The 26,182-nt window shown below is 49.9% G+C and overlaps 1 protein-coding gene across 7 annotated transcripts in view; it reads left to right on the top strand.

Annotated features, from left to right (window-relative positions):
* The window catches only part of FRMPD3 (FERM and PDZ domain containing 3), a 156,370-nt gene that overhangs the window by 117,484 nt on the left and 12,704 nt on the right, over positions 1 to 26,182 (top strand). For all 7 annotated transcript variants that reach the window (XM_085008121.1, XM_085008120.1, XM_021080189.2 and 4 more), the window contains 5 exons: positions 3,909 to 4,045; positions 4,389 to 4,515; positions 7,912 to 8,001; positions 9,632 to 9,811; positions 21,712 to 21,856. In XM_085008121.1, coding sequence (XP_084864247.1) covers positions 3,909 to 4,045; positions 4,389 to 4,515; positions 7,912 to 8,001; positions 9,632 to 9,811; positions 21,712 to 21,856 — 679 coding nt within the window. The remainder of the gene's footprint in view (positions 1 to 3,908; positions 4,046 to 4,388; positions 4,516 to 7,911; positions 8,002 to 9,631; positions 9,812 to 21,711; positions 21,857 to 26,182) is intronic.

The raw sequence follows: 26,182 nt of genomic DNA on the forward strand, positions 1-26,182 counted from the left end.
CCAGGTAAAGAAATTCTGCTGTCAGGTCGGGGGCACAGAAAGGCACATAGCGTGGTCAGAGGAGCAATTTCAAAAATGTTTCCATAGTGCTAAGGAAATATATCAGCTAGGGAGCTATGGCAGTTATCCAGAGCAGAAATGCTGTGGGCCAGAACCAAGGCAGTGATGGCAGGGGTGGGGTGGGATTCAAGAGATATCTAAAAGGTTGCTCTGAGTATCTTGAAGAGGGGGTATCATCCTACAAGCTAGAGAACCCGGGGTGGCGTGGGTTTGGGGGAAAAAGGAGTTCACTTTGGGATATGGTATGTTTTAGGTGCCCGTGGGGCAGACAGAGTGCTTGATGAGAGGGGAAGAAAAACCTCAAAACTCATCTCGGATGGTGATACCTGGAGATGTGCGATGGGACATCACGGTGGTCCTTTCTGCCCCTTCTCAAATAGCCTTGGGCTCCTTTACCAGCGCGCCAGGGGGCATTGGGTTGCGGTTCCTCTAGGAGTTGTATAAGTTTACTTCTCGTTTTGTTGGCCTTACATGTCTTCATCCAAGCTTCTGGGGATCATCTTGGTTCAGATATTTTGGAATTTGGTGACAAATCCTTGCCCACCCTCTCTCTCCCCTTTATAACAATATGAATTTCAGCCGCCTTCCTTCTTTTACGGCTAAACAGTCTTACTGAGGTCTGACATAACCAACAGCACATATTTAAAATGACAATTTGATGCGTTTAGACATATGTTTATATCCATGAAACCATCTCTATGATCAAGACATGGTACACATCCAACACCCCCCCCAAAGTCTCCTTCGGCTCCTTTGTAATTTGTACCCCCATTCCCAGGCAACCACTGGTCTGCTTTCTGTCACTATAGGTTAGTTTGCATTTTCTAGAGTTTTATATAAATGAAATCATACGGTCTGAACACTTTTTTTTTTTTTTTGTCTTTTCAAGGCCACACCCGTGGCATATGGTGGTTCCCAGGCTAGGGGTCAAATCAGAGCTACAGCTGCCAGCCTACACCACAGCCACAGCAATGCGGGATCCGAGCTATGTCTGTGACCTACATCACAGCTCATGGAAGCGCCGGATCCTTAACCCACTGAGCGAGGCCAGGGATGGAACCCGCCACCTCATGGTTCCTAGTCGGATTCGTTTCCACTGCGCCACGATGGGAACTCCTGAACACTTATTTTGATCTGGCTTCTTTCACTCAACGTAGTGATTTTGAGATCCACCCATGCTGCTACAAGTATCAGTAGCTCATTATTTTTTATTAAGTACTATGCCATGGTCTAGATGCACAAAAATTGTTTATCAGTTCACCTGCTGATGGCCATTTGGGTGGTTTCCAAGTTTGGGCTACTACGAATAAAGCGTTTGTGAGCCTTCGTGTACAAGTCTTTGTATGACATGCTTTCTTTGCTCTTGGGTAAATACCTAAGAAGGGAATGGATCGATCGTATGGTAGATTTAGCTTTCTTTAATTTCTTGAGGAAGCTCCAATACTATTTTCCAAGGTGGCTGTACCATTTTATATTCACACCAGCCACGTGTTCCGGAGTCCTCATTCCTCCACATCCTCATCAGCACTTGGTGTTGGGATTATTCTTTTAGTTTCAGTCATTCCAATAGTGTGCAAGTGCTATCTCATTGTGGTTTTCCCTGATGACCAAGGATGTGGAACACCTTTCCATGTGCCACGGTGTCATCCTGCATCTTTTTTCGGCAAAGTGTGTGTTCAAATCTCTTGCCCATTTTTTTCTGTTGGGGTTGTTTGTTGACTTATTATTGAGATTTGAGAGTTATGTATGCATTCTGGATACAAACTGTTTGTTGGCTATGTTATTTGTGAGTTATTTTCTCCCACTCTCTGGCTTGTCTTTTCAGTTTCTAAACAGTATCTTTCATAGAGCAAAAGTTTGAATTTTTATGGAGTCCCGCTTGTCCCTTTGTTCTCTTATGGATTGCACTTATGGTGTTATATCTAAGAAGTCTTTGTCGAGTTCAAGGTCACAAAAATTTTGCTCTTTTTTTTTTCTCCTAGAAGTGTTATTATTTTAAGTTCTGCATTTAGGTCTGTAATCCATTTTGAGGGAAAGTTTGTATGTGATACAAGCTACTGATCAAAGTTCTTTTTTTCCCCATATGACTATCCAATTGTTCCAGCACCACTGATTGAAAAGACCATCCTTTCTCTCCTTTTGTGTCTGTGTATGTGTGGGTCATTTCTGAACTCTATTCTAATCCATTGATCTGCTAGTCTACCTTCATGTCAATATCACACTCTTTTGATTACTGAAGCTTTATAATAAGTCTTAAAATCAGGTGGTGTTCATTCTCCAACTTTGTTCTTTTTCAAAGTTGCTTTGGCCATTCTAGGTCCTTTTGCATTTCCATGTGAATTTTAGAATTAGCTGGTTAATTGCTACCAAAACCTTGCTGTGATTTTGATGGATTGGTGTGGAATCTATACTTCAGTTTGGGGAGAATTGACATCTTAGTGATATTTTTTCCAACCCATGAACACAGTCTATTTCTATATCTATTTAGGTCTTCTCTAGTTTTTCTCAGCAGTGTTTTCTATTTTTCAGTGTACAGGTGTTTGACATGTTTTGACAGAAAAATGAAATATCCTTAATTATTTCATTTTTTGGATGCTGCTGTAAATGGTTTTGATTTTTAATTTTAATTTCTGGTTGTTGCAAGCATGTCAAAATGTAATTGGTTTTGTGTATTGATGTTATATCCTGCAACCCTGCTAACTCATTAGTTCTAGTAGTTTCTTCTTCTTCTTCTTTTTTTTTTTTTTTGTAGATTCCTTTGGATTTTCTACATAGGTGATCATTGATGAAGCACTCCTTTTCCACTTTCTCCTGTGTTGTAGTGATACCACTGTAGCTCTCTAGTCTCTTAGCTCATCCTGGTTCCACCTCAACACAACGGGCAGCTGGTCTAACCAAGGCTGAATCCTTCATAGCTGGGATTCTGACCTTCAGGGTTCAGGGTTCATACATTTGGCCAGTAGTTCCAGGAGACCCCTTTTAGGAAGGCTTAGGGAAGACTGACTCATCACTGCTTTTGACCTCCAGACCCCAGGGAATAGAATCTCTGTCCCATCTCTACAATCCATCTCTCACCCTGGGCCTCTGGGCCAGAGCCCTATAGAGAGCTCCCAATGCCTTTCTTCCTTTGACCCCATCTGAGATGGTAGGGGAGCCTCAGATGGTTGGGGGGCCGGGAGGGCGGTAAGTATAGGCCCCAGAGAAAAAGCAGGAGGGTCTCTTACCAGATGAAGAAAAAAAAGGAGTGGTGCCACGTCGCACTTTTGCAGCACCCCAGATGTTCTGCCCATTTGTGCCTTGCCATTGTGGGTACCGGTCACTGAGAAGAAGTCTGTCCAGGGAGGTTTCATTATGGCTCAGCGGGTTAAGAACCTGACATAGGAATTCCCATTGTGATGCAGTGGAAACGAATCCGACTAGTATCCATGAGGACGTGGGTTCGATCCCTGGCCTCACTCAGTGGGTTAAGGATCTGGCATTGCCGCAAGATGTGGTGTAGCTTGCAGACAAGGCTCAGATCCCGTGTGGCTGTGGCTGTGGCTGTGGCTGGCAGCTGTAGCTCCAATTTGCCTCCTAGCCTGGGACCTCCATATGCTGCACCTGTGGCCCCAAGAAAAAAAAAAAAAAGAAGAGGAAGACTGTCCAATATCTGCTGAAGGAAGCAAATAGTGTCTCTGAGACCCAAGGTTCCTCTGCTACCTCTTCCCAAGGACAGATCCTTCCTCTTCCCCTTGATCTAGGATGCTTCCCGACACCCCGATTCTTTTCTGGGATGTAAGAGAGGCCCTCAGGAGGTGGGGAGGGAACATCTCCTTTAACTGATGGGTTTGGACTGCCCTCTCTCACAGAGTCGGAACGATGTCATCCGAGAACGCTTTGGAATGGACCCCAAGCCGGAGATGCTTTTGGGCCTCGCTGCCCTCCACATCTATATCACGGTCTCAGCCACTCGACCTAGTCAGAAGATCTCGCTCAAGAATGTGGAGTGAGTTGTGCCAGGGCCCTTCCAGATGGGGGCAGATAGCTGTGTAGGGAGAAGGTGCAGCGGTTGAGCTGGGCTCTGCTTTTTAGGAAGGTAGGCCTGGGATGGGAATGAGACCTGGAATTCCTCACACCTATACCATGACGCCCTGAAACTACAGCTTCTGGGGAACTGCGGCCAGTGTTCCCTGCCTGCCTCCAGCCCTCCCTCTCTCTCTCTCTCTCTCTCTCTGCTAATCTCCCTTCCTTCATCTCTGTCTCTCAGATTCCATCAGTTTCTGTCTTACCATCTTCCTTTCCCTGTCTCACTCCGTCTCTCTAATGTCTTGCTTTTCTTCTGCTTTTAGGAAGGAGTGGGGCCTGGAACCCTTTCTGCCCCCCTCCCTCCTACAGGGCATCAAAGAAAAGAACCTCCGGAAATCTCTCTCTCAGCAGCTGAAGGCCCACCAAACACATCCTTCCAGCGGCACCAAGGTATCCAGAATTGGCTTCTGGGCACCCGGCTTGGGGACTAGTAGCCCCGGGAGATCCCTGAGTGGTCTTCTGGGGGAACCTCCCCACTTTTTTTGTTGACTTGGGGACACATCCAGCTTGGCCAGATATAGGGGGCCGTTGTGAAGAGGTGTTTCCCAAGCCCAAGCCTCCCACAGGGACAGCTCAGTGGCAAGTCACTGGGAGAGCCCAGGGTTCTCAAAGCAAAGGGGCCAAGAGGCAGGAGGAGAAAATGCTTGGATCGTTTCACCCGTTTAGTCAGTGCTGGTTGAGCACCTGCCAGGTGGACTACCCCAGACCCTGGGAGACATGTTTCCCATGGAAATGACTGCTCCGTCCCTCATTAGCTTTCTAACTCGGCAGTCCTGGTCCAGGGAATTCTGGGAGAGAAAAGCCCAGCCTGATGGGATAAGGGTCTGATCTGGAGAGTGGGTGGCATGTGGAGGGCTCAGGTCACCACTGTGCTCTCCTGCACCTTCTCGGGTGCCCTCTGAGGGACCCCCGCCCCCACTCCCTGCTTCCCCAGCGCCTAGGTCCCTTCTCAGGTTTGTAAGGCTCAGTCGGCTGGCCTAGAGCCAGGTGGGTGGTGACAGGTGCTAGAATCCGCATGCAGGTGGAGACACTAGACACAGTTGCCCCCAGATATCCAGATATTCCAGATCCCCCCCACCCATTACCAACTAGCTTCTCTTTTAAGATGCAAATCCCCCCCCCCCCAAGTAAAGCCATTCCTACCTAGCTGTGCATATTTAATCAGAGGGTTTTCTTGCCAGTGGAGAGCTTCAGTGCTCCCAACCGGCATCTCAGCAAATATTTTTTCCAGCCCACCCCCCAGCACCCCCACTCCACCCCAGCAGCTGGGCTGGAGATACAAAGATGAAGAAGGCCAGGTCTCTGCCCTTGAGTCAGGCACAGGCTGGTGGGGAAGCGAGAGGCAGTCCCAACATTGTGCCGCCTGGTGCAGGTGCCCTGGAAGCACAGAGGAGGAACAGCCTGTACCAGCCCGAAGGAGATGGAAAAGGCCAGGAATTGGTGCAATGGATGCCAGAGTTGGGTCTTTTTTTTTTTTTAATGTCTTTTCAGGGCCGCACCCGTGGCATATGGAGATTCCCAGGCGAGGGGTCCAATCAGAGCTGTTGCTGCTGGCCACGGCCACAGCCATGGCAATGCAGGATCCAAGCTGCGTCTGCCACCTACACCACAGCTCACAGCAACGCCAAACCCTTGACCCATGAGTGAGGCCAGGGATTGAACCTGCATCCTCATGGATACTAGTCAGATCCGTTTCCTTTGAGCCGCAACGGGAACTCCAACCAGCGTTGGGTCTCATAGGACAGATAGGAGATTGTCTCAATGCAATAAAGGGAGGAAGACTTTTCCAGGCAGGGGCATCCAAGTGGTTCAGCATATGCCAGGGCAAAGGGTTCAAGGAACCTGCCTGGGTAGGATGGGGGCAGAAGAGGAGGCAGAGGAGTTGGCAGGAAGCTGTTCCTGGAGGGCCCGGTGTGCCGTGGAAAGGCGATTCTGCTTCATCCCATAGGCAGCACGGAGCCATTGAAGGATTCAAGCAGTCAGCTGACACGATTGTGTTTTAGGCTGCTCCTTCTAACAGCAGGGTGGTAGGGTGGCCAGCAAGGAGTGTTCGTAGTAAAGGTGACTTGGCTGTCACCCTGAAGCAAGTGGGGGATATGGAGGCAGGAACCATGGGGCTAGAGAAGAGGGATGGGTAGGGTGGAGAGGGAATCAAGATGACTTGGTGTGGGAGTTCCCGTTGTGGCTCAGCAGGTTACGAACCCAACTAGTATCCATGAGGATGCGGGTTTGATTCCTGGCCTTGCTCGGTGGGTTAAGGACCCAGCATTGCCACAAGCTGTGGTGTAGGTTGCAGATGTGGCTCGGATCTGGCGTTGTTATGGCTGTGGTGCAGCTCCGATTCAACCCCTAGCCTGGGAACTTCCAGCCCTAAAAAAGCAAAAAAGATGACTTGGTGACCAGCGGCCCTCAGATGAGAAGCTGAGGGAGGGGTCCAGTGTGACTCGCAGGTTTCTGGCTCAAGAGCCCAGGGGATGCCTATAGCACCGATGGAGACATTTCCCTGAAAGAATGCCAGAGGAAGGGCAGGCCTGGGTCTTAGGGGTGCTCAGGATTAGAGGTATTGAATGGGACCCCCCAGTCTGTTGGGAATGGCCAGTATAGTGACCATCAGGAATCTCAGGAGAGAAGGTATAGATGTCGTGGGGTGTCCAGGTTGGGGAAAGTCATTGAAATTAACCCAAGAACAAAATGAATAAGCTGGATTCTTCAGGAATGAGGATCGGGAGGTAGGAGAAGGGTTTAGAAAGGGGAGTTCCCGTCGTGGCACAGCGGAAACCAATCCAACTAGGAAGCATGAGGTTGCGGGTTCGATCCCTGGCCTCGCTCAGTGGGTTAAGGATCTGGCGTTGCCATGAGCTGTGGTGTAGGTCGCAGACATGGCTTGGATCTGGCGTGGCTGTGGCTGTGGTGTCGGCCCGCAGCTGTAGCTCTGATTCAACTCCTAGCCTGGGAACCTCCATATGCTGCGGGAGTGGCCCAAGAAATGGCAAAAAGACAAAAAAAAAAAAAAAAAAAAAAAAAAAAAAAAAAAAAAAGGGAGATGAGGGAGTTCCTGTTGTGGCTCAGAGAGTTAAGAACCCGACTAGGAGTTCCCGTCATGGCGCAGTGGTTAACGAATCTGACTAGGAGCCATGAGGTTGCAGGTTCGATCCCTGGCCTTGCTCAGTGGGTTAAGGATCTGGCATTGCTGTGAGGTGTGGTGTAGGTCACAGATGTGGTTCAGATCCCACGTTGTTGTGGCTCTGGCGTAGGCCGGTGGCTACGGCTCTGATTTGACCCCTAGCCTGGGAACCTCCATATGCCGCGGGAGCAGCCCAAGAAATGGCAAAAAGACAAAAAAAAAAAAAAAAAGAACCCGACTAGGACCCATGAGGATGTGGGTTCGATCCTTGGCTTTGCTCAGTGGGTTAAGGATCTGGCGTTGCATGGAGCTGTGGTGTAGGTCGCAAATGCGGCTCCGATCTGGCGTAGCTGTGGCTGTGGTGTCGGCCCGAAGCTGTAGCTCTGATTCAACTCCTAGCCTGGGAACCTCCACATGCCGTGGGTGTGGCCTGAAAAAGTAAAAAAGGGGTGGGGGATGGGATGCTAGAGTCTGGCTAGAGCTGTCCAAACTGGAACCTTCCTGCAGTTTTCCCCAGGGGGCGCTCGCACTCCCACGGTAGGCTTGCTAACTCGTTGGACTGGTGCCTGCGCTAAGCTGTTGACCCTCCTTCCTGTGAATGCAGGTTTGTCTTTCGTGTGCACCTCATGTCTCTCATATTTCTGGGTGGGTTGTTTCCACAGGGCTCTGCAATTCAGGCCAAACTCCAGTATCTTCGAATTCTGAATGAACTTCCGACGTTCACGGGCGTTTTGTTCAACACTGTGGGCCTGGTCAGTGAGGGCAGGGAGGGGAAGGGAGCCCTTGGGGGGATGCTTCTCCTTAGTTGGGGGGACTCCATTAGATCTCTGGGGTGGCATTTTCTGTCAGCAAATAGTTCCTCTTCCTCCTTCTTCTCCCTCTCCCTTCCTGTGGTGCTCTGGTAGAATGGTTAATGTAAGAAGCAATATTTGTTTTCACTGTCCCTCCAGGGCTCTTTGGTGCCTCCTTTCCTCAATTTCAGGGGTCAGCAAACTTCTTCCATAAAATGCCAGAGAAGTGAATAGTTTAGGCTTGGCAGGCAGGCCCTGAAGGTCCCTGTCGCAACTACTCAGCTCTGCCACTGCAGGCGCGGACAATGCCTAAACAAATGAGGCTGGCCGTATTCCAACAGCTCTTTATTTCAGGACCCTGAAATTTGAATTTCATGTGATTGTCACGTACCATAAAACATGGTTCTTCTGAATTTTTTCCAACCATTGAAAAATGGACCAAACCATTCTTCGTTCATGGGCAGAGGCCTGGATTTGGCCCGGGGGCCAGAGTTTGCCAATCGTTTCATTGCTCTTACTCATTCATACTCCCTCAGTCCCCACCCCAGACTTCCCCTCTGCCTGCCTGGAGCCTTCACTAGATCCCCATTCATCTCAGGTGGGGCATAGTGGTCCCTCCAACCAAGACTGTGACCCAGGCTAGTTTACCTCCGTGAGCCGCAGGGAAAGGAAATTCAAAGTACCTTGCTGACTGCATCCAGGTGCTTGTCATGCACTGGGGAACACGCTGTCATGCTCGTGGGCGCGTTGATGGAAAGCCGCGTATCGAGGTGTCCAGAGCAGATGGAAGGGGTTCCTCGGGGTGATGCTAATGCCACAGAAGGGGCCGGCAGAGGGCTCAGGCTTGATGGCACCAAGGAGCCTGTTGGGACCCCTTAAGGGCATCCAGCCCATCAGGCACAGAGGTGGCCCTTTCCATACTGGGATTTTAGAATCACTGAAAGCCCGCTGCTGAAAGTTTTGTCAATCATTCCGCTGGGGTAAGACTGCTGGGGTGCCTGTGAAAGGGCAAATATCTTCCTGAAGAGGGAACCCCCCCCCCGGCCCCCGCCAGCCATGAGGCCAATATTTAACACCTTAGGCAGGGTTACATTTTCACTTTAGCTTTGAGCGCCAGGTGAGAAGTGCAAATTTGAGTGGCTGCTAGTGTGGGGGGGGTGAAGACCAAACACAGGATGCCACCTGTTCAGACAGAGCCCCCAGTCAGGGGCCTTGAGTGGCTCCTGGCAACAAATGGGAAATCCCAGGAGCTCGGTAGGATGAGGGCGCCCTGAAAGCACCTAAACACACCTCACTTAGTTGACGATTTTGCTAGAACCAGCCCTCCTGCTGCCCGCTTCACGCTCCCTGCTACTGAGGCTTCTGTGTCCATTTAGACTGATGAGTCGAGGCCCTGTCTTGGGAGCAGGGATGTTCCCAGACCATTTTCCCCTCGAGGTTGTCCTCCTGCCCTGTCACTGAACTCCAGATGTTTCGAGACCTCCCAGCAGAACGGGTCCAATGCCTGTTTTCTATCTCCTCCTCCTGCCTCCTCGCCTCGCTTCCTCTGCCCATCCTTCTGGGAATGCTGCCCGCCACACGGGGTCACCAGGATGAGAAGCAGTCGGCCACCACCCTCCTGGTGGGACCCCGTCACGGCATCAGCCATGTTATTGACCTCAAAACCAACCTCACCACTGTGCTGTCCGAGTTCAGCAAGATCAGCAAGATCCAGCTGTTCCGGGAGAACCAGGGCGTGGCCCGGGTGGAGACCAGCATCATGGATGCCAAGGTAAGCCTGCCATCGAGGGGCTGCTTCTTCCCAGGAACAGGCCTGGGGAGCAAAAACAGAAGGTAACTTGAGAAAGAGAATTTGAGCCTGTTGGGTAGGATTCAGTGATTCTGAAGTGGTTCAGACACTGGGCCTTTGGGGGCTCATCTTTCCATTCTCAACCTTCTGGGACCCGTCTTGACCCCAGATTAAGGTCAGCCCATGCTAGGGAAGGCTGGGAAGTGTCCGATCAACCCGTGAGAGATCTTCAGCCGAGGACAGGGGGGCTTGAGGAACTTGGAGCTACCCCCAGGCCATCGCTTCCCAATCATTCTCGTGTCATAGCATGCTTCCCAATCATTCTCGTGTCATAGAAGATCACATTAGGAGTTCCCATCATGGCTCAGTGGAAATGAATCTGACTAGCATCCCTGAGGATGCAGGTTCAATACCTGGCCTCGCTCACTGGGCTAAGGATCTGGCATTGCCGTGAGCTGTGGCGCGGGTCACAGACGCAGCTTGTATCTGACGTTGATGTGGCTGTATTGTAAGCCAGTGGCTACAGTTCCAATTGGATCCCGAGCCTGGGAACCTCCATATGCCATGGGTGCGGCCCTAAAAAGACCAAAAGAAAAAAAAAATCGCATTAGTGGAGGAGTTTCAGCTGTGGCCCAGCTGTGGCTTAGGTCACAACTGCATCTCAGATCTGCTCCCTGACCTGGGAACTCCATATGCCGCAGGGCGGCCAAAAATCAAAAAGCAAAACAAAACCAAAAACCGAAAAAAAAAAAAAAAGAAAATCAAATTCATGGAGTTCCCTGGTGGCCTAGCGATTAAGGGCTTAATTGTCACTTCTGTGGCTCGGGTTCAATCCCTGTCCTGGGAACCTCCCCATGCCATGGGTGTGGCCAAAAAAAAAAAAAAGAAGAAGAATAAAATCACATTCACCTGGGACACTGGTAAGTGGGCCAGCCCCAGAGACTGTGGCCACCCCAGGGCCCACCTGGCTGCCCCAGAGGCTAAAGTGACATGGGCGCCTCAGTTGGGGAGGCCTGCCACAGGCACACACAGATTTGGATTCATGGAGGAGGGGGTGTCTGAGTATGTGGACAACAACAAGGGGCCCTGGGGCAACCGAACAAGAAGGGCCTTGCCCCCAGTTCACCTTCCGGTGTCTAGAATCTTAGAACCTTTGCTCATAGATCAGCTCCTTCAGACTGGTAAGCAGCTGTCGCCTGGGCAGAATCTGGCAGCAGTGGTCATCCGCCCCCTCCACGGCTCTCCTGTTTGAACACCCAGTGACCAGTGTGGGCAGGGGGCAGGCCTGCCTGCCAACTGGCGGAAGCTGTGAGAGGAGGTGCAAGTTTCCTTTCTTAAAGGATTTCCCAGGGGGAGATATTGTTAGCAGATTAAGAGGTGGAATGTTTGCTGTTTCTAAAAGAGCAAATTATTTATTTTTGTCTTTGTGAAACCCAGAAAACTTGAATATGTTCATCTTGCCACCCTGGATTCACAGGCTTGCCATTGGTTCAGCAACCTGCCTGGAGCTGAAATTTAATTGGCTCGTGGCCACTGCCTCAACCAATGATCGCTGCCTTCCTCAGATGTTGCTGGGTAAAAAGCCAAGCAGACAAGTAGGGAATGGGGGAGAGGAAAGACAAGACATGCAGGGGAGACATAAAAAGGGTTGAAATGGAGAAGCAGCTTCTCAACTGAGTCCTATGTTCTACAAGTAATTCTCAACCTTAGATACAGAATAGAATTTCCTTGAGAGCTTTTTTTTTTTTGTCTTTTTGTCTTTTTGTCTTTTTGCCTTTTCTAGGGCCAAATTCTCGGCATATGGAGGTTCCCAGGCTAGGGGTCTAATCGGAGCTATAGCCACCGGCCTACACCACAGCCACAGCAACAACACAGGATCCCAGCCATGTCTGTGACCTACACCACAGTTCACGGCCATGCCAGATCCTTAACTCACTGATCGAGGCTAGGGATTGAACCCACAACCTCATGGTTCCTAGTCAGATTCATTAACCACTGAGCCACGACAGGAACTCCAAGAGCTTTTAAAAAATACAGATGACTGGACCCCACGCCCAGAGATTATGATTTAATTGGTCAGGGCGCAGGCTGAGCATCAGGATTTATTTCTTTTTCAGTTCTGAAGTTGATTCTGTAGGACAGCCAGGTTTGAGAACCACCTGACCTCTAGGTCCAAAGTTCTGGGAGGAACCAGTCCGAGCAGGGTCGGTGGGTGTTGCCTGAGTGAAGAACATTTTTCTCATTTCTAGGAGTGATCTGGCCACAGTTCTGGGCATGAATGCTGCCCGGGAGGGGACACACTCCTACTGGGGAGACTAGACTGACAAAGAAAGGCTATGACCTACCTTAGTAAAACCACATCAGAACATGTATGGAGTTCTGGAATCAGACAGACCTGGTTCAAATCCCAGCTCTCGGGAGTTTCCGATGTGGCTCAGCAGTAATGAACCTGGCTAGTATCCATGAGGATGCGGGTTCAATCCCTGGCCTTGCTCAGTGGATCAAGGATCTGGCATTGCTGTGAGCTGTGGTGTAGGTTGCAGATGCAGCTCAGATCCTAAGGTGCTGTGGCTGTGCCATAGGCTGGCAGCTACAGCTCTGATTCGACCCCTAGCCTGGGAACATCCATATGTCTTTTTTAGCAGCCCTAAAAAAGACAAAAAAAAAAAATCCAGCTCTCCCATTTCCTGGTTGTGTGGCCTTGAAAAAGTGTCTTAACCTCTCTGAACACTGAGTTCCTCAACTGCAAAATGAAGTGCCTATCTCCAAAAGTTGTCATTCAGGATTCAATGAGAAAATGTGGGTAAAATGTCTTAGGACACTGCCTGACACAGAGTATGTACTCAGCAAACATGATCTGTTATTTTTGCCAAAGCAAAACAATGAAGAAAGGTTCACGAGACATGAATTTTGTAGATAAATGTGGTACGGAACCCGGAACAAAATAAAAGGAAGGGGTTAACCAGACAGAACTAGCTTCCCACAAGAGAGTGTTTTAAGCTGGATCTTGAAGTGATGGGCATGGATTAGCAGTGAGAAGTGGGATGTGTTCACAGGCAGAGAGCAAGCACACGAATAAGCAACCGATGTGTGCAGGTCGATAAGCATAGTTGCTTGGCTGGAGAGGAGAATAATGAGAAAAATAGATTGGAGAGAGATTGGAAGTGGGCAGAACAAGCTGGGGAAAAGCTCCGAAGGCCAGTCCCAGGACTTGAGATTCAGCGTGATTGAATAGTGGGAATCCACTGTAGGCCCTTGAGCAAAGGGGTGACAGAATGAAAGCTGACTGGGACCAGTGTGCTAGATGGATGGGTGAAAGGCTAGTGTGAAGCCAGGGATTTATCCCTTTCTCAGGTAAAGTGGCAGAGGCAGGATCAATCATATAGTGGTAGAAGGAAAAGAGGAAGGTTGAGGGAGAAAAAAAGATTCAGATTTCCACTAGACAATCATTTAGTATGAACTTACTGTTGCTAGGAAGAATGCTAAACCCAAAGCGAAATATAAAAGGTGAAAAGAAAAAAAAAAAAAAAACTTGGCTTCTGGCTCTCAAGAAGCTTACCATCTTGTATGAGAAAAAGAAGTGCACCATTATACACATACCGAAGGAGATACCATAGAGGAGGTACCAAGAGTGTGTCAGACTACAAAGGAGGGCAAAATTAAATCTGGTTGCAGGGGGGAGTTCCCATCATGGCTTAGTGAAAATGAATCTGACTAGCATTCATGAGGACGCAGGTTCGATCCCTGGCCTTGCTCAGTGGGTTAAGGATCCAGCGTTGCTGTGAACTGTGGAGTAGGTCGCAGCCACGGCTCAGATCTGGTGTTGCTGTGGCTGTGGTGTAGGCCGGCAGCAACAACTCTGATTCGACCCCTAGCCTGGGAACCTCCATATGCCTCCAGTGTGGCCCTAAAAAGACGAAAAAAAAAAAATCTGATTGGGGGATTGAGGAAGCTTCCTGGAGGCACTTTCTATAAGCAGTATCTATGTTTACTGAGTGCTGTCTCTCTCCATATATATGCACAATGGGAAGAATTTAGGAGGATGGGATTTGGGAAGCTCCATACAGGAGAATGGCTTCCTTGGGCTCAGTAGGCATCTTTCCTTAGGGCCAGTGCTGGAGCCAGCTGACCCAGGTGAGTATGAGCTAGTTGACATATGTATCTCTCCAAGGTCTGCATTCAGCAACGTCACATTGATATCTTGAAACTGGGCCCGGTGGGAGTGTGTATACCAGGGAAATTGGCAAACATTACAAATCAGGACTTCAGAGAGCTGGTTGATAAACGTTTACTCGAACACCACTGCATGGAGTACCCTAAAGAAACACTGTTTGAATTTCCTTAACAAGGAACATGAAGTTAAAGAAACCAGACTTGGCCATTTTCCCCTAGGTACACCATTCTGGTCTGGGAATATTCTGGAAGAGCCTGATGAAACAGATTATTCACTTAAGGCAGTTGTTCTCAGCTCTGACTGCACATTAAAATCATGTGGAGATTTAAAAACCACTGATGGAGTTCCTGTAGTGGCTCAGCAGAAATGAGACTTACTAGTATCCTTGAGGATGCAGGTTCAATCCCTGGCCTCACTCAGTGCGTTAAGGATCCGGCATTGCCATGAGCTGTGGTATTGGTTGCAGACACGGCTCGGATCTGGCATTGCTGTGGCTATGGCGTAGGCCAGCAGCTGTAGCTCCAATTCGAACCCTAGCCTGGGAACGTCTATATGCTGCACCTGCGACCCTAAAAAGCAAAAAAAAAAAAAAAAAAAAAAAAAAAAAGCAGAAAGAAAGAGAGAGAGAGAAAGAAAAGAAAGAAAGAAAAAGAAAACAAAACAGGAGTTCCCATCGTGGCTCAGTGGAAACGAATCTGACTAGTATCCATGAGGACTCAGGCTTGATCCCTGGCTTCACTCAGTGGGTTAAGGATCCGGTGTTCCCCTGAGCTGTGGTGTAGGTCGCAGACGCGGCTCAGATCCCCACATTGCTGTGGCTGTGGCGTAGGCCCGCAGCTACAGCTCTGATTTGACCCCTAGCCTGGGAACCTCCATATGCTGCAGGTTTGGCCCTAAAAAAAAAAAAAAAAAAAAAAAAAAAAGGACAATAAATAAATAACAAAAATACATTAAAAAAAAAAACCCACTGATGTCCAGGCTTTTCTCAAACTGTTTAAACTGGAAGGTCTGGGGGCCAGGTGTATGGAGGTTTTTAAAGCTTCCCTGTGGTTCTAATGTGGATCTGACCTGAGAACCACTGCCTTAAAGTGATATTCTGCCTGGCCCCCACTTGGGTGGCTCTGCTCAGCCTTTTGCCAGTGCTGTGGAGGCAAGAACTCAAAGCTACCGGTCCCCTGGGATTCAAGGACCATCATCTTGTACCCTTAGCCCTTCAGACCCCTGGATTCCCACCCCCCCCTACCCGTTTTCAGGGATCTGGCATGAGCTGAGGCTACCCCAGGGCCAATCTCCTCCCTGATTGGCATCCCAAAGTGCCGGATGCCTTTAAGTTCCCAGAGCACCCTGGGAAGGAGCTGGGGCTGGAACCTGTCCAAACAATCTCTGCTGTACCTTCTCATGGCTGGCCATGCCTCCAACCCCCTTATCCTTTTCTGCTTTTCCATTTGAAGACAGCCTGAGCATATTATTTACAGTTTTCACTCAGCTTCCTTGCTCTTAGTGGGGTGAACGTGAGGTAGTATGCAAATATTATTCTGCAAGAGACCGCAGTCTGGGGCTGAGACTGCGCTGGGCCATTACCATACCCCATCACCACAGAAGCACATACAGGGGTGGGGGTGGGGGAAGAAGCCATCAAAGAAAAGTCCCAAGGGATTTCTGGTGGCCCAGTGTGTCTCCTATTCTCACATTTGAGCCTTATTGCTCTGGTGCTTTCTGTAGGGACAAGCATTACATTAGACGTCATGATCATTAAAATCCTATTTAAAATAAAATGTTGTTTTTGAAGGTTTCCGAGCAAACCTATCCAGTCGCTTTGCTTGCCTGCCTTTGATTTGATTTGTACCCCTGCTGGCAAAAATTGCCTCTGTGTTCCTTTTGCAAGCTGCATTCGGCCCGTGCTGGGGAAGCAGAGGAGAGGCTGCTGATTATGCTGTGCTTCGCTTGGCCCTCTCTGGGCACAAGATTTTTGCCTTCATGCTGTTTTATTACCGACATTGGGTTATATTTGGAGTCAGAGATAAGAGGGGAAATTGAAGTCAGACAGTAAAGTCAATCAGCCAGTTACGCACTCAGCCTCTGATCTGTCCATCGGCCAGCGGACCAGCCAGCCAGGCAGCTAACCAGTCAGGATGTCAGGCTGTTAGGCATTCTGCCTGCCCTTGCAGCCAACTCATCCACCAGGACATCAGTGAGCCAGAGTGCTCTGCAGCCAGCTAGTCTGTCAGTCTGTCCATCAGCCAGTCAGCCAGTCAGCCTGTGCTTTGGTCCAGTGGTCTCTCATTCTGTTTGTCAAGCCAAGGCCATTGCCTCAAAGAAGCTCCCTCCAGCTTCTTTAACTCTGATCAAAGTAGCCACCCATTCACACCCACCCACCCACAGTCGAAGACATTCTGTGTTCTGATCAAGCTCTCTACTTTTGCTTCATAGCACTCATCACACCTTGCAGTTCTATCCCTTCGCGTGATTATTTCGTTGACATTTTATCTCCTGTGAGATGATATGTTCCGTGAGGGCAGGACCCGTGTTGGTCCCATTCTGGGATGCATCTCTTGGCGGGTCGTGCTGTCCGTGAGCCAGCTTGCTGGGTGGACAGACCGGGGCACAGGGGCATTTCAGTCAGAGGGAAGAGCATAGGTTAAGGTAGGAAGGGACCTCTCTAGCACCCTGTAAATGATGCGTTGTTGCTGGAGCACGTGGTGGGGGGCAGTGATGGGAAGAGAGCATGGGCAGCCTTAGTGGGAGATATGCTTGGAGCACTAGGTTGGTCCACAAGAGGTTTTGCATGACATCGGAAGGCAGTAAGTAGGTTTTAGGTGATGCGCTATTACAGGTCTTCAGGGAGAGTCGTGTTCTAGACCAAAGTGGGTAGAGATGAGAAGCAAGCAGGCCAATCGGGAGACTATCGAAGGCCCCCACCTTTTCCATGTCATGAAAAATAGCACAATTTGTATGGGCCACTGGAATCCACAGATGAGGCAGCTTGTGGCCAGAGGTAATAGGACCCAGAGGCGGAGGGGCTCGGGATCTTGGCACACTTGTGACCCATTCACATAGACCTTGAGAAGTTTGGGTCTTGGAGGAAGATGATGAGGGTCTGAAATAAAGCAGTGGCAGGGAGTTCCCATCGAGGCTCAGCAGTGGCAAAATAGACTAGTATCCATGAGGATACAGGTTCGGTCCCTGGCCTCGCTCAGTGGGTTAAGGATATGGCGTGGCCGTGACCTGTGGGATAGGTCGCAGATGCGGCTCGGATCTGTTGTGGCTGTGGCGTAGGCCGGCAGCTGCAGCTCCGATTGGACCCCTAGCCTGGGATCCTCCATATGCCACAGGTGCAGCCCTAAAAAGATTTTAAAAAAGTAAAATAAAATATTATGTCCTGAGTTCCTGTAATACTTCCAGTGAATCCATGGTATAGAATACATAAATAAGTAAATACACAAGGAAAGCAAGCAAGCAAGCAGAGACAGCCAGTCTTGGCCCCTTGCAGCAGTGGTGCAATCAGCTCTCCACACGCAAAGCTCTGTGCATCCTTCTGCCATTGGTGGCCAAGGGTGAGGCAGAAAGGAGGGATATCTTATTCTCTCCCCTCCCACATTCCATTCCCTTCCATCTCTACTTTGTCGCGCACAGGTTGACCGTTCTGTTGTGATTGAGAAGGAGTCATTAACTGGAGATACAAACATCTCCTCTGCCCCTTTCAAATAATGATCCAAAGTAGCACCTCATCCCTGGTCCCTTTGTCACTAGAGAAAGGAGCCGTTGCTCTTCTTTTTCCTGATGGTATTGAGTGAGCTCCATAGGAGCATCACTAACTCATTGCCTCTGGGGCGAAATCCAAATGTCTTACTGTGGTGAGCAGTGTAATTGGATGAACAGTAACCATTAAATAACTCAAGACAGGATTCGATCCAGCGCAAGATGGTTTGATATAGACCCAGCACTGTACAAGCTCTGAAAGAGGAAAAGAGTTCAAGAAGGAAATAGACTAAAGATGGTGACTTGGAATTCGCAGCTCAAAAATGAAAGTTGTGGCACAGTGGAAACAAATCCAGCTGGTATCCATGAGGATGCAGGTTTGATCCCTGGCCTTGCTCAGTGGGTCGGGGACCCGGCGTCGCCGTGAGCTGTGGTGTAGGTCGCAGACGTGGCTCGGATCCCACATTGCTGTGGCTGTGGTGTTGGCCGGCAGCTATAGCTTGGATGTGACCCCTAGCTTGGGAACTTCTACATGCTGCACCTGTGGCCCTAAAAAGCAAAAAAAAAAAAAAAATTAAGTAGAAGTTGATGCCTTCTGGAGAAGAACTGAGGACTGAGCCTGGGGCATCAGGTGGGGAGGTTGTGCAAGACACCCAAAGAGGGAGCTGGGGGTGGTCAGAGATAGAACTAGAGCACTGAGTCACTGCACAGAAACAGAAAACAAGAGAAGAATTTCCAAAGTACAATGAGATCACAGCTGACAAATGAAACAAGCTGAGAGGTGTGATAATGAATACAAATCTTTGTATTTAGCTGGAAAGAAGCTTTACTTTCAGATCAGGACAAACTATGACCCACAAACCAAACTTGACCTACCAATGCTTGCTTCTAGAAACAGTTTTCTTAGAATACCATCAGTAGGAGTTCCCCAGTGGCTCAGTGGGTTAAGGATCAAACGTTGTCACTGCTATGACTCTGGTTATGGCTGGGGTGTGGGTTCCACCCCTAGCCTGGGAACTTCCTCACACAGGGGGTCCACCAAAAAAATTTAAAAAGAACACTATCATATAACACCCTTTTCTCTCTCTCTCTCTCTCTTTTTTTTTTTTTTTTTTTTTGGTTTTTAGGGCCACATCTGCAGCATATGGAGGTTCCCAGGCCAGGGGTCTAATCAGAGCTACACCTGCTGGCCTACACCATGGCCACAGCAACACGGGATCCGAGCCACATCTGTGGCCTACACCACAGCTCACAGAAATGCCAGATCTGAGCCATGTCTGAAACCTACACCACACCTCACGGCAATACTGGATCCTTAACCCACTGAGCAAGGCCAGGGACCGAACTTGAAACCTCATGGTTTCTAGTCGGATTTGTTTCCGTTGCACCATGACAGGAACTCCTATCACACCCATTTCTTTAGCTTACAGATTATCTATGGCAGTTTTCACACAACAGCAGAGTTGTTGCAACACAACCTATATGGCCCACAAGGCCTAAAATATTGCCGATGTAGTCCTTTAGAGAAAAAGTTTGCTGCACCTGCAGCATATGGAAGTTTGCAGGCTAGGGGTCGAATCGGAGCTGTAGCCGCCAGCTTACACCACAGCCACAGCAACTCAGGATCCGAGCCGTGTCTGAGACCTACACCATAGCTCATGGCAGTGATGGATCCTTAACCCACTAAGCGAGGCCAGGGATCGAACCTGCAACCTCATGGTTCCTAGTTGGATTCGTTTCCTCTGCACCATGACGGGAACTCTGACTCATTTCCTCTTAATTCTTTCAGCTCTTAATGCCTTGTTTGGGAACCCTCAAAAGATAAGATGACCATGGTTCCATGGCTCCCTCTTCAGCCATCTTCAGCAGTCTTTATTTGGAGGTCACTGTCCTATGGCAGGGGAAATACTCCTGTGGCTGACTTCAGTCTGACCCAAATTTATTTTCAAGCCACACTTTTTGGTTTGCTTGTTTGTTTTTTGGATGTGCGCATGGCATGTGGAAGTTTCCAGGCCAGGGATGGAACCCGTGCCACAGCTGTAACTAGAACCACAGCAGTGACAACACTGGATCCTTATCCCACTGTACTACAAGGAAACTCCTCGAGCCACATTTTTAAAATTACAACAGAGATATTGGCAAGGTTTCTTGAAAAGGTGCTCCTTTTTCTGGCATATCATTTTTTGAGCACATCTTTGCCAGGTCGCTGAAGCAATCAACTAGCTAACCCCCAGATGATTTGACTGATTTAGGGTCAGGATCAGAAGTCCAACAGAGTATGCTAGTAATTCCCAAAGTGAACTAAACAAATTAAAACAGGAGTTCCCGTCTTGGTGCAGCAGAAATGAATCCTACGAGGAACCATGAGCTGGTGGGTTGGATCCCTGGCCTCGATCAGTGGGTTAAGGAACCGGCGTTGCCGTGAGTTGTGGTGTAGGTCGCAGACACAGCTCGGATCCTGCGTTGCTGTGGCTCTGGCGTAGGCTGGAGGCTACAGCTCTGATTAGACCCCTAGCCTGGGAAACTCCATATGCCGTGGGTGTGGCCCTAAAAAAAATTTTTTAAAAAAAGAAGAAATGAGTGAAGTTCCCTTCGTGGCGCGGGTGCAGCCCTAAATAGACAAAAATAAATAAATAAAACAAAACAAGCCTACTACCACAAGATGATCTATGAAAATAGATTTTTTTCAATCAAATAATTGGGAAAAGTTGGAATACTAAAGCCTCACTCTCAACGTTTCACAGTGCACATTAAGGTAGTAAAGGATCTAAGAATTCCCGGAAGTACAACTATCTTCATAGCTTTGTTTAACTCACTGTTTCACACACATATTTGAACAGCAACTCTTTTTTTTTTTTGGTTTGCTTTTTAAGGCCACACCCTTGGCATATGGAAGTTCCCAGGCTAGGGGTCGAATCAGAGCTGCAGGTGCCAGCCACAGCCACAGCCACAGCAATGTAGGATCTGGGCTGCGTCTGCAACCTACACCACAGCTCACGGCAACGCCGGATCCTTAACCCACAGAGCGAGGCCAGGGATCAGACCTGCAACCTCATGGATATTACTCCGGTTCGTTAACCGCTGAGCCACGACGGGAACTCCAACAACTCTTTTAAGGAGTACCAGTTAACACTGTGAGGAAACTTTGGGAAATGGAAAAGGAGGGGAGAGCATGAAAGTCTGAGCAGGGCTGCAGACGAGAAAGACTTCGTGGCCCAGAAGTCAGTAAGGATTGGAGTGCATGGAGTGTCCATGTCCGGGGAGCTGTTCCGGGTATCATAGGGGGTTAGAGAGATGAGCAAGAGATAGTTTGTGCGCTTGAGGAAGTAGCCTAGACTCCCAGGTTCAGCCCTGCTCTCCCAGCTGGCCCACATGTCTGCTGAGTCCTGGCAAACCCAAACACAGCCACACAGCAGTCATGTGATGTTACATAATTTTAGTCTTCAGTAAAAGTGGTTCATTAGATGTGTAATGAAAGGTTGGTTCATTTTGATACCTGGGTAAGCGCTTACTAGAAATAAATTCTCGGAGTTCCCATTGTGGTACAGCGGAAACAAATCCGACTAGGAACCGTGAGGTTGCAGGTTCAATCCCTGGCCTTGTTCAGTGGGTTAAGGATCTGGCATTGTCGTGAGTTGTGGTGTAGGTCACAGACATGGCTCGGATCCAGCATTACTGTGGCTGTGGCATAGGCCAGCAGCTGTAGCTCCGATTGGCCCCCTAGCCTGGTAACCTCCATATGCCGTGGGTGCGGCCCTAAAAGGACAAAAGAGAAGAAAGAAAGAGAGAGAGAGAGAAAAGAGAAAGAGAGGAAGGAAGGAAAGAAAAGAAAGAAAGAAAGAAACTCTCAAATCAGAAGAAATTATTTGTCAGGTCATGTGTCTTAATTGGGGTTCAGAAAGTATGGTCCTCATAACGATTCAAGTCGCCTTGTCGCTGCTGTTCTTCCAGGCATGCACCTGCCCACCTCCTTCCTGTGTCCTCACGTTTCCTCCCATCTCTCCCCCAGCCTCTGGTGCTGTTGATGGAGTGGCCTGAAGCCACCAACTTTGCCTGCCTGATTTCGGGGTACTGCCGCCTCCTGCTGGATTCCAGGAAGATGGTGTTCTCCAGGCCCACCAGCCAGCCTCTTCCACCTCCAATGATCAAGGCAGGTAGGGCTGAGCCTCGGTTTTTGCTATATCAGAGGCCCTTTGGACCCTGGAGACATGGAGGGAGGAATGCTGACCCCATTTTGCCAGTGCCTGGTTTACCGGGAGCTGACGTTGTACCACAGGGTCCTACCTGGTACAAGCCAGTGGAAAAGACAGCCGGCCTTCAGATGGGCCTGTCCCACAAAGGATGCCTGTGACAATACATTGTGTCAGTCAGTGAATGAATGTAAGCTTAAAAATAGCAAAAAAGCATAGTTCCCTGGTGGCCTGGCGGGTTAAGGATCCAGTGCTGTCACTGCTGGGGCTCAGGTCACTGCTGTGCCGCGGGTTTGATCTCTGGCCTGGAAACTTCTGCATGCGGTGGGCATGACCAGAAAAAAAGAACATAATAGCAAACAAGGAATACATAGAACCAATTCCAGAATCACAGTGGATCTAAGGCAGAGCTTTAGAGGTAGAGTGATCTAGGAGAGATGCTTGGGTGGGCTGGCTCAGTTAAAAGTGGAGCTTGGAAACGAAGCTGCAACCTTTCTCCTGTTCATTGGAGTGGGCACTGACAAAGCTGCCTGGAGTGAGAGGCCGTGGAGGGGTAGGAGAGGCTGTACAGGCCCAGAGTGCAGTCCAGCAGGAGGCTTGGAGATAGGAGGGGACGATCACGGAGGACAAACTGGGTCACTGCAGCCACCCCTCAGCTGTCCTGGGGATGGCGCAAACAGGGGCCTCAGGACAGATCAGCCCAGTCCACATACTGCCCCTCCCGAACCAAAGTAAGAGGAGGGCACCCAAAGAACAGACGTGTCACGTATTAGACCCAGCCCTTCCCCGCCCTCGCACCCCAAGGTCATGGGCAGAAGCTGAGACCCACCACCTGCTAGTCACCATCCTCACATGCTGAAGACTCCACCTGCTTGCTTGCCTTGCCGCTTGATTCTCTTCTCCCTCCAAAGCTGTCTTGGTTTGCAGTGTGGGTCACATGCGATCTAGGGCGAGGAGTTTGGGAGGAGAAACACACTCCTGACCGATGCCCCAGCACCCTGTGGGCTGTGTACCCACACCCCGCCTCATCTCATCCTCTCTTCATTACGACCATTGTGACAAGCCCATATTTCCATCTCATAACATTGGCCCATAGGCATTAGGAGGTAATCCAGCAAACCCAGATCTGGGAGTTCCCACTGTGGGGCAGCGGAAATGAATCCCACCAGTATCCATGAGGATGCAGGTTTGATCCCTGGCCTCGCTCAGTGGGTTAGGGATCTGGCGTTGCCTCGAGCTATGGTGTAGGTCGCAGACGTGGCTCGGATCTGGCGTGGCTGTGGCTGTGGGGTAGGCCGGCGGCTACAGCTCCAATTAGACCCCTAGCCTGGGAACCTCCGTATGCCACGAGTGTGGCCCTAAAAAAATAAAGCAAAAAAAAAAAAAAAAAAAACCCAGATGTGAGCAAGGACAGGTGGCCTCAAGGCATCTGAAGGAGGCTCCACGCAGAGAAGCAGAGGAACTGACTTAGAACAGAAGGAGCCCAGGGGCTGAGTGGCTGCGGGGCTCCAGGTGAATACTCCCAAGTGAGCAGCCACATGTGCTATCAAACCTCTGATGGCCACAGGATATCAAAGCCAGTGTAAACCTTGTCACTGTCATCGGTGGTCCTCCTCTGTCATCACCCGCAGTGATACCTCTTACTGAGCAGGATAGAGAGGGAGGAAGGGAAAACGGGGACCAGAAGGCAGAGCCTGGAGCCCAGTTGAGAACAGGCTGTGAGAGTGAGGGTTGCTTGCCAGGGGAAGTCCACTTAGAAGGCCCAAGGGGCAGCTCTCAAGTCCCACCCTGCCTGCTGAAGGTTTTCTGTCATCTCCTCAGCACCCTAGCAAGCATTCCCCTTGCTGCGGAGAGAGTGGCACCAAATGAGGGACATGGGCTTCCGGGGTCCGTGCAGTCCCACTGAACACATCACACACATGGCATCCCTTTTGCTGTTCTGAAGGCAAATGGATTTCGTTGGATTCTCCTCGAGGTGTTGCAGCCTGGGAATGAGGCTTCTAGAAATGCAGGGCCCCTCCCTGATTCCCGAGAGACCCCTTGGGCCTGCAGAGGGACAGGGGCTCTAGCACAGGGCCCCTCTGTCCACGCAGGAGCCAGAGGGACCACGGTGCTGTCCCTGCCATTTCAAGTGCCTCACCTCCCCAAGGCCTTGAGTCCCCGCCAGGCCCAGTTGTGTGGCCTTTGGGGACTATTAGATGCTGCGTTCAACAGTAGCCACCCAATGCTCTTGGCCTGTGGGGTAGGGTGGGCCTTTCGGTTCAGCCTGTCAGGAGCTAGTGTGCCCGTCTTATCCCATGGCCTCAGGAACAGGCAAGGGGGGGACACAGCAAGGGGCACCACTGAGGAGACCTCTGCCCAGGTAACAGTGAGGGGCCATGGGTCCCTGGTACAAAGTTGAGTGGGCTTCCTCCATCGTCCCACACTTTCATTTCAGAACAGAAGCTCCAGGGCCAGCTGCTGTTTAACAAAGGCCTCTAGGGAACAGGAATCCTGCCAACCTCAGCCGGGCTTTCCCCTTGGGGGCCCAGGCTTCAGCCCACTCGGGAACTCTCTGGCCGCCTCTCTATTCTCATCCCTTGACTGCTCCCCGCTGCCAGCTAGGCCAACTCAATCGTCAGGCGGCCGGGCCAAAAGGATGCTGTTAAACCCGACAACTGGGAAAGAGAAAGCATCCCTTGTCCTCCAAGACTGAGAAAAAAAGGAAAGTGGGGATGTGGGAGGGAAGAGATTATCTCTGGAGCTTTATCAGCGGTTTCCCCATAGTAGGTGTTTCATTATTCACTCAACAACACTGTCTCCAGCGTTCATTATGTACCAGGCGCTGCAGCTAGAACCATGAGTAACACATGTGGTCCTTGCCAGAGCTTACAATCTGGGCGGGGGGGGGGGGGCGGGGGCGGATATAGACAAACGATTAAAGGGATAATGTCAACGCGGTTAAGTGCCAATGCACTTATTTAGGGGAAATTCAGCTGCCACGACAGAACAACACCCAGGTGTGAGAACACAGCTTAGAGAAAAGCTCAGACAAGTGCCAGTTTGCCACCTGTTCTGGGCTGGTGGGAAATCCAGACGCAGCTGCCATCTCTCTCCAGCCTTGAGTTCCCTTGGATCCTGGGGGAATCCAGGAAAACAAGGCTTTGGGGGCCCCCGACTGAGACCACGGTTGGAGGAGCTCCCTCTGCATTTCTCCCATGGTTAGAAAATGGTTCAGTCTAGGGAATTGAATATTTTGATTAATGGCTACTACATAGCCCATGCATGGCGTACCAATGATCATGAAGTTAAAACTCAGCCACATGCACAGAGGGCTAAAGCTAGACTGAATATAGCAGACTCTTTTTTTTTTTTTTGGATAATTCAAAAAGAACATACAGTTATTCCAAGGCCTTTAGGTCATTATTATAACTGTAATGACCATCAAAGTGTAGAATGCAGCAAGATCAAGTAGTAGAAAGCTGCTTGAGTCTACATCACACTGACTCTGTGTGTGTGTGTGTGTTCTCGTGAGAGTGTATATGCATGCATGTATCATATATATTTTAGCAAAACTCCAGATGGATCACCATCCTGTTTCTTTGCAAGCATTTCTTTTAAGTCAGTCTTCTGAGTGGCCGAGGACAGAGGGATAGACTAGGGCACCCCTCTTGGGGAAAGCTGATGAGCAATTTACAGCAGACTTGAAATCTGGGAGGCGTGCTGTCCCAGCCATCCGCCTACCACATCTGGCTTCACTGGCATTTTTAACCTTCTGTCTGGAGGAGATTTCAGCTTTTCCAGGCTCATTTTCTTCTCCTCGCAACCCCATGCTGCCCCTCAGATCTGTAATTCACAGTACCAGGCGGTGGGCTGTGCATCACCCAGGCTCGACAGCCTGGTGTTGGGAGAGGTGTCCGCCTTGCAGGGAGAGGGGCCACCTTTGGATGTGCAGACCTTGTCGGAGAGAAGTCACCACCTGCTTATTGGACGTGCCCCTGGGAGCCACCTCTGATGGCAGTTTATTGGCAGGCTGGCTATGCTGATCGTTCAGCTGTGTCACAGGGAGTTCACACCTGGTGCGTGGTCGGGACGTGTGGACACTGCCTGTGGGTAGAGACCTCCTGATCTGATAGCTGTGCTCCTGGCTCAGTGCTCCCTTAGAGCACTTCTTACCTAAGGCACAGAGGTCACTACATACTCCTGCCCCAGCCGACCCAGCGTTCCCTAGGTCCAGCCACTAAAGTCTGAATTGAACCCACTCGATATAGTTACATTGACTGTGTATTTAGGGGGGCAGCAAGGTCCATG

Source organism: Sus scrofa, chromosome X (genome assembly GCF_054392235.1).
Source record: "Sus scrofa isolate SSC_HxYL_T2T_F1_AM1 chromosome X, Sscrofa_HxYL_maternal_Yorkshire_Landrace_v2.0, whole genome shotgun sequence".
Taxonomy (NCBI): domain Eukaryota; kingdom Metazoa; phylum Chordata; class Mammalia; order Artiodactyla; family Suidae; genus Sus; species Sus scrofa.